Raw genomic sequence first — 8,088 nt, 5'->3', positions numbered from 1 at the left:
GAATCTGGAAGAGGATGAGGCTGAATAATTTTTATTTCTGTTAGCTGAATATTTTCTGTTTCTATTTTAGAGTTCCTATTTAGTTTCTGTTTCTTAGTTTGTTCCAACTTCCTATTTCAGAGTTCTACTTTAGCTAGGACACTAATTCAGCAGTGTATTTCTGTAAACCCTGTTAATAATGTTTAGGGTATGGAGTGGCCTATAAAAGGGCTGTCACGTTTTAGGGAGGCATTCAGCCGTCAATAAAAAAAAATCTGTTTCAGAGAGTCTCTGAAAACTCTGAGTTTCTGAATTTTCCTGGTTCAACGTTGATTGAATCCAATCTTCAACGCTTTCACTGCGTCAGATCTCTTGTTTCCATGACTGCCGAGAGCATGAGCGGACTCTTGGTTACCTGAAAATCAATGATAGGCTAAAATAATGGTCGGAAATCAAACAATCATACAAGGGCCCTCGAGAATAAGTGCAGTAGAAAAATACATAAAGAGAGTCTTGGACTTGGAGTGCAACACGCACTTATGCCGGACTTTGCCCTCGGCACGCTTTTGACTCGAAAAAATGTTACACATCGCTTGCTTCCGTCAGTGCTTAGAGCATCAGTGGACTCTTGGTTAGCTGAAAAGTGACGATTGGCTCAATTGTCGTCGGACAGCTAGCTATTTTATACTAAGAAGTTTTCCTTCAACTTCATCCTGTTAGCTGAAGTCAAAACATTGCTGTCTGTTAGTTGTTTCTAGCTCCTTTGATAGAAGAGGCATTATATTTCTTCAGAGCTTACCCTTTTTGGTTGTGAAGTCTGAAGTCCCCTCGTTTTATCTTGGTTTCAAGTCGCCAAGGGAAGCACCTACACCAGCTGACAACAAGAGCCATGAAAGATCTCTCGCTGATGCTCCCTACGTATCCTCTCTTTTGTGTCATGTTCTTTATATTTCTCTATTCCCAACCTTGTGCTTCCAATTCCAAAAATCTCAGCTGCAATTCTAATGATCTGAAAGCACTAGAGGCTTTCTCAAATGGTCTTGATTCGAGGATCGATGGGTGGAAATTTCATGATGCTCCTGCTGCAAACTGTTGCAGTTGGCCTGGGGTGCGCTGTGCTTTCTTCTCAGTTTTCTCCTCCCCGTCCTCAATAAATTCTACCAATCCAAGCTTAAGGGTCGTCGGTTTGGATCTCGCAAGCATGGCTCTGAAAGGGCTTCTCTCGAATTCTCTGTCAGGTTTGGATCAGTTGAGCTTCCTCAACCTCTCCCATAACTCCCTACGAGGCACCGTCCCTCCAGAGTTGTTTCATTTACGTCGGTTGGAGGTGCTGGACCTGAACAGCAACGGCTTCACCGGTGATCTGGGTCAAGGTATCAGTAACCTTACAAGCTTGTCCTACCTCGACGTCTCCTTTGAAGAGATACAGGAGAATGACAATGGAGAAGATGATGAGTTAGTATATAAGGATGAACAGTGGCTGATACATTGCCACAGTAACTGGCACATAATTCCTACTCCCTATCACACAGCAGCTGAGTCTCTTACAACCCATTTTATACACAGTCAGATCTAGTGATCCGTTGTGGGAATAACCAAAAACAGTTACAGTGAATACTCTGGAACCTGGGAGAAGAACAGGCAGTTACAGTGAATACTCTGGAACCGAGTTCAAGTGACTGTGGAGCAGGATCAGTTTAGCTGATGAAGCAGCAGTGAAATGATCATCTTAAGATCCCCCCTCAAGCAGAGAGTGGGGTGCAACTCTCAGCTTGGAACAGATGAAGCGATGACGTGCCGTAGGAAGAGATTTGGTAAAGATATCTGCTGGTTGATCTTGAGTAGAGATATGAGAGAGACTAATCTCTTTGGATTGAAGTTTCTCCCGAATGAAATGATAATCCACCTCAATGTGTTTAGTGCGAGCATGAAAGATAGGATTGGCCGCAAGAGCCATGGCTGAGATACTGTCAGAGTGAAGAACCGTAGAATCAGAGATGGAGACACCAAGTTCTTGAAGAAGTCGCCGAAGCCATATCAGTTCCTGAGTGGTAACGGCCATAGCTCTGTACTCAGCCTCCGTCGAGGATCGGGCAATAGTGGGCTGCTTCTTGGCACACCAAGAAAGAAGATTGCAGCCGAGAAAGATACAAAACCCAGAGGTGGAACGCCGATCCTGTGCATCGCCAGCCCAATCGGAGTCACAGTAAGCTGTGAGGTGCAGAGAGCTTCGTTGATAATGTAAACAGTAATCAATGGTCCCTTGAACATAACGGAGGATGCGTTTAAGGTATTGAAAATGCAATTGAAGTGGGTGATGCATAAACTGACAGACAAAGTTCACAGCAAAGGAAAGATCGGGCCGAGTGATTGTCAGATATTGTAAAGAACCAGCCAGACTTCGGTAAAGCTCAGCATCTGAAAAGGGAGCAGAGAGATCAATAGAAGAGGACTTCTTGACCGGAAGAGGAGAAGCCAGAGATTTGCAGGTCGCCATGCCAGCCCGCTGTAAGAGCTTCTGAGCATACTGGGATTGACTAAGTCGCACACCGTCGGCATCAAAGAAGAAGCGAATACCCAGAAAATAAGAAAGCTGACCCAAATCCTTCATTTTGAAGTGGGAATGAAGCTGATGAAGAAGAGTAGTGATGGCAGCAGAGTCGTTCCCAGTAAGGAGAATGTCATCAACATATATTAGTATGTAAATAATTGTGGAGGCCTGCTGATAGAGGAAAAGAGAGGGATCTGCCGAGCTGGAACGAAAGTGATGTTTGAGGAGAAACCCAGAAAAGGTAGCAAACCACTGCCGTGGGGCTTGTTTCAGACCATAGATGGATTTTTTGAGCTGACAGACATGAGTGGGATGCTCTGGATCCGTGAAGCCCCTTGGTTGTTCCATAAAAACTAGTTCATCGAGATGCCCATGAAGAAAGGCATTGGACACATCGAGCTGTTTGATGGACCAGCCCGAGTGTAAGGCAAGAAGAACAAGCATCCGGATGGTGGGAAATTTCGCCACAGGACTGAAAGTTTCATGATAATCCAGTCCATACTCCTGTTTGAATCCCTGAGCAACTAAGCGAGCCTTGTACCTGGCTAGGGAGCCATCGGAGTGCCGCTTGATCTTATAAGTCCAGCGACAGCCGAGAATGTTTTGATCAGGAGAGCGAGGAACAAGAGTCCAAGTCTGCTGATCAACCAAAGCATTGAATTCTGAAGACATTGCCGCTCGCCAGTTAGGATCAGTGTTCGCCACGGAGAAGCAAGTTGGTTCCTGATCACCGGCATCCAGACTAAGAAGAGAGAAAATTTGCTTCGGGCGAAGTGACCCCGTCTTGGATCTTGTAACCATAGGATGCCTGACAGGAGGAGAAAATACAGAGGAACAGGAAGGGTGTGTAGATTGAGGAGAAGAGAAGGAAGATAGAGGTGCAGTGGAGGTTGAAGATGAAGTAGAAGTGGATGAATGAGTAGGGATGGTCTTGAACTGGGAGGACGGTGACAAAGTAGGAAGCTGAGAGGGAGGAACAAGTAAGGGCGTGGGAAGTAGAGGGGTGGATGAGATGGGAGATTGAACAGAATGAGCAAAAGGGAAGAAAGACTCATTGAAGCGAACATGGCGGGAGATGTAGACCCGGCCATTGGATGGATCATAACAGCGATACCCTTTATGGTTAGGGGAGTAGCCAATGAAGACACAAGGTAGAGACCGAGGTGAAAACTTGGATGGATGCTGAGGACGTACCCAAGGAAAGCATTGGCAACCAAATACGCGAAGAAAGCCATAATCCGGAGGGCGGTGATACAGAATTTGAAAAGGAGACTGGTGTTGAAGACGTGGAGTTGGGAGACGATTGATTAAGTAAGTAGCCGTTAAGAGTGCCTCAACCCAGAATTGAGGAGGAAGAGAAGAGTGAAAAAGAAGACTCCGAATCATTTCTAGAAGCTGGCGATGTTTGCGTTCAGCACACCCGTTTTGTTCTGGAGTATAGGGAGAGGAGCGTTGATGAATGATGCCAGACGCAGCAAACAGACGATGAAAGCGAGAATTAACGAATTCCCCACCACCATCAGAACGAAATACTTTGATAGTGGAGGAAAATTGATTTTCAACTAAATTTTTGAACTCAACAAACTTAGAAAATACATCGGATTTCAATGCCAATGGATACACCCAGATGAATTTTGAAAAGTCATCCATGAACACAACATAGTAACGTAAACCAGTGGAGGAGTTCATAGGAGAAGGTCCCCAGACATCAGAGTGTATAAGATCAAGAGGACGCCGGGAGATGGAATTGCTGGTGGAGAAAGGAAGTTTGTGTCCCTTGGCCATGATGCAGAATTGACAGGAGGTAGTGCTGACCGAGGAGGAAGCAATGGAATTGTCCTTGAGAATTTGCAGCAAGGTGGATGAAGCTGGATGACCAAGACGGAGATGCCAAAGCGAAGGCGAGACCTTTGCAGATACTAAGGCAGTGGAGCGAGAAGAGGAAGTGGTAGGCGGAAGGAAGGAGAAAGGAATCCTGTAAAGCCCCTCAGTGCAGCGTCCCTGGAACAAGATCTTGCCGGTTGCTTTGTCCTTGATCACACAACCATCAGAATTAAAGTGAAGGGTGCAGTGATTATCAACAGCTAACTTGTAGACTGACAGCAGATTGTGAGAGATATTTGGAGCATGCAGCAGTTCAGAGAGTTTAAAATTGTGAGTTGGGGTGCAGAGAATACCAGTCCCGGAATGTATAACAGGAATTGAGGAGCCATTGCCCACGGTAATCCTATCTGAACCCTGATATGAAGATGCATCTGAGAGTGACAGTGGTTCGGAAGTAATATGTGATGTAGCACCACTGTCGATAACCCAGTCACGGGAGACAGAGGAAGAAGACGGTGTAGAAAGAAGCGCCTGCTGATTTAGCTGTCTAGGAGGAGAGGAATTGTAGGTTGGATCCATTCGGAACCAACAATGAATTGCAGTGTGTCCTCTTTTGCCACAGATTTGGCAGTCAATGAGAGCTCGGGAATCCTTCCGCGGTCCAGGAGAATTCCAGTTGCTGTCCCACTTGTTGTTGGAGTGGGTACTCCTTGCTCGACCACGTCCTCTGGGTGAGAAGAAGGATCTACCTCGACCTCGTCCCCTAATGGCTGAAAGTGCAAGGGAATCAGCAGAGGACTGTTGCTTTTCTCTGGATAAGATAATGAGTTCCTCGCTGCAAAGCAGAGCATAGAGCTCATCCAGTGTGAGAGAGGCAGATCGAGTGCGAATTGATGTAGCAAAGGCATCATATGAGGGTGGTAGGCCATTAAGAATGTGCAGAATGACATCTTCGGTGTCAATTGTGGAACCAGCAGCGGATAGAGCATCAACTTTTTGCCGAACTTCATGGAGAAACTGCTGCATTGGAAGATCTAGTTTCCTTATGTTGTGCAATTCATTTTTGAGCTGCATTACATGACTCCTTGTAGCCGAATTTAATCGACATTCTAAGGTAGTCCAGATCTGAAAACAGTGATCTAGATTGATCACATATGGTAAGATGGAAGGAGAAATGGTGGAGTTAATGGCTGAAGCTAAGAACTGGTCTGTCAGCAACCAGAGCTCATAGCTTCTGTTCTTATCGGCAACGGAAGATGGAACACAGGTGGAAGTGCCATCTAAAAAACCAAAGAAGCCACTCGCTCTGAAAATACGAGTGACTTGAGACCTCCAGGTGAGATAGTTATCGGATTGGAGCTGGGTGGAGACTAGATTTTGTATTTTTGAAATCAAAAATTTCAACCTGGAAGAAGTTAAGGGATCATCCAAAGATCCTGATGATTCGGCTGACCTGGTGACTTGTTCAGATCCAGGAGACTCCATTTGATCGTCGTCTAGTGGAGGAAGAACTACTTCTAAGGAGAAAGGCATCAGAACCTCCCGCTCTGATACCATGAAGAGATACAGGAGAATGACAATGGAGAAGATGATGAGTTAGTATATAAGGATGAACAGTGGCTGATACATTGCCACAGTAACTGGCACATAATTCCTACTCCCTATCACACAGCAGCTGAGTCTCTTACAACCCATTTTATACACAGTCAGATCTAGTGATCCGTTGTGGGAATAACCAAAAACAGTTACAGTGAATACTCTGGAACCTGGGAGAAGAACAGGCAGTTACAGTGAATACTCTGGAACCGAGTTCAAGTGACTGTGGAGCAGGATCAGTTTAGCTGATGAAGCAGCAGTGAAATGATCATCTTAAGATCCTTCAATCAATTCACCGGATTCATTCCGGATTCATTTCATGGCCTTCAGAGGCTGGAGAGTTTCTCCGCTGAATCCAACTCTTTTGAAGGTCGATTACCAAATTCACTCTCATCTTGCTCGATGCTTAGGTTGTTCAATCTGAGGAATAATTCTCTTGATGGCAATATTGACCTTAATTTCACTAGTTTGGTTCATCTAGTTGTTCTCAATCTCGGATCTAATCATTTTTCTGGTCATATCCCGAAGAGTTTGTCTTCATGCAGAGCTTTGGAGGTTCTAAACTTTGGTAGGAATAATCTCCATGGAACAATTCCCAAAAGTTTTAGGAACCTTCAAGCTCTCTCCTTCCTGTCAGTGTCAAATAATAGTCTTTCTGATGTTTCAATGGGATTGCAAACACTACAGGAGTGTCAGAATCTAACGGTCCTTGTCCTTACAAAGAACTTTTATGGAGAAGAGTTGCCTAATAACGGAATTCAAGGATTTCACGGCTTGCAAGCCTTGGTTATAGACGTTTGTGCTCTCACTGGTTCGATTCCCTCGTGGTTAGCGAATATCAAAGAGTTGAGTTTCCTAGATTTGTCTTGGAATCACTTGACTGGAGGCATTCCATTGTGTATTGGGAGCCTGGATTTTCTCTTTTACCTGGACCTGTCAAATAATTCACTCACTGGCGAGATTCCTATGAGCTTAACGAAACTAAAAAGCCTCAATTCTGATTCTCTTTCAAACAATGGGTCTTCTTCACATGGCATGCCCTCGTTCTATTGGCAAAATGCACCACGTAATCTGGTGTATAAACAATATATAAACTTCCCTCCAACAGTGGATTTGAGCAATAATATGATGGACGGAACAATCTGGAAGGAGATTGGCAACTTGAGACTTCTTCAGGTGCTTGACCAGAGCAACAACAACTTCACAGGTTCTATTCCTTATGAATTGTCAGGCCTTCGCAATTTAGAGACATTGGACTTGTCTTTCAATGATCTATCAGGGACAATACCTGCCTCCCTTGTCGACCTTACGTTTCTTTCTTCGTTCAATGTTGCTCATAACCACTTGCAGGGCCAAATTCCCATGGGAGGTCAGTTTTCAACCTTCCCGAGTTCGAGCTTTGAAGGGAATGCTGGTCTCTGTGGTGAATTTTACTTAGTTTGCAACTCCACTTCAAAGCCTCCAGAGGAGGAGGAAAATGACAGAGAAGAAAGTTATTTTGTTCTCGAAGTATTGCCTCTTGCAATGGGATTCATATCTGGCCTTCTCCTGATAGTAATCCTCGTTATTCTGCCGTTACTGAAACAGGGTTGATGGAAAATGTGTGAGATACGGGCTGAAGTCGGCAGCCCCAGCCGACTTCAGCCCCGTTTTCCTTTTTTTGGAAGGAGCCAGAGCAGGGGATCGCAGACGCGATCCCCTCCGGCTTCTTCGGGCGCAGCGAGGGCCGGGCGCCGCGGGCGTTACGCGGCAGCCCCGCGGTCATTCCGCGGCCACCCCACGGCCGCACGAGCGGCCGTTGATTTCGCCCCACCGCCGCAATTTTCGCGGCGGAGAGCTGTTGAAATGGGGTTATAAAACCCACCAAGCCCTCCTTCCTAGGGCACCTCCAAACTCCACCTCCTCTTCCTCTCTTCCCTCCTCCTCCTCTCCTTGGTTACCAGATCCTCTTCCCGATCGTGCGCAGCCCGGACTCCCTCGTGGCCTGCCTCTGTTCCGAGATCCATCTCGGTTCCAAGCACTGCTACCGCCGCCGCTTGTCCACCGGATCGAGCAGCCGTGGCCGGGATCTGCCTCTCCGTCGACCGCCGGTGAGCCTCCCTCCTCTTTTGCCCTTGATTCCATGCCGAACAGCCCGA

General features: G+C 46.1%; 1 protein-coding gene across 1 annotated transcript; it reads left to right on the top strand.

Annotated features, from left to right (window-relative positions):
* The first annotated feature begins 798 nt into the window (after positions 1–798).
* Positions 799–7,543, top strand: LOC149767948 (uncharacterized). The gene is made up of 2 exons (XM_089929886.1): positions 799–1,434; positions 6,229–7,543. The coding sequence occupies exons 1-2, from the start codon at positions 869–871 to the stop codon at positions 7,541–7,543; spliced, it is 1,881 nt and encodes a 626-aa protein (XP_089786012.1). The 5' UTR covers positions 799–868.
* The last annotated feature ends 545 nt before the right edge of the window (positions 7,544–8,088 follow it).

This window comes from Phoenix dactylifera, chromosome 3 (assembly GCF_051530095.1).
Source record: "Phoenix dactylifera cultivar Ajwa chromosome 3, Ajwa_hap1_PhDact_Kaust_v1.1, whole genome shotgun sequence".
Classification (NCBI taxonomy): domain Eukaryota; kingdom Viridiplantae; phylum Streptophyta; class Magnoliopsida; order Arecales; family Arecaceae; genus Phoenix; species Phoenix dactylifera.
Note: the sequence above shows the minus strand (reverse complement) of the source record. Positions and strands in the feature narration are given on the sequence as shown.

Coding starts and splice junctions, on each gene's coding strand:
- LOC149767948 (XM_089929886.1), top strand. CDS start 869: ATGAAAGATCTCTCGCTGATGCTCCCTACGTATCCTCTCTTTTGTGTC. Junction 1,435..6,228: donor GACAATGGAGAAGATGATGA/GTTAGTATATAA, acceptor GATCATCTTAAG/ATCCTTCAATCAATTCACCG.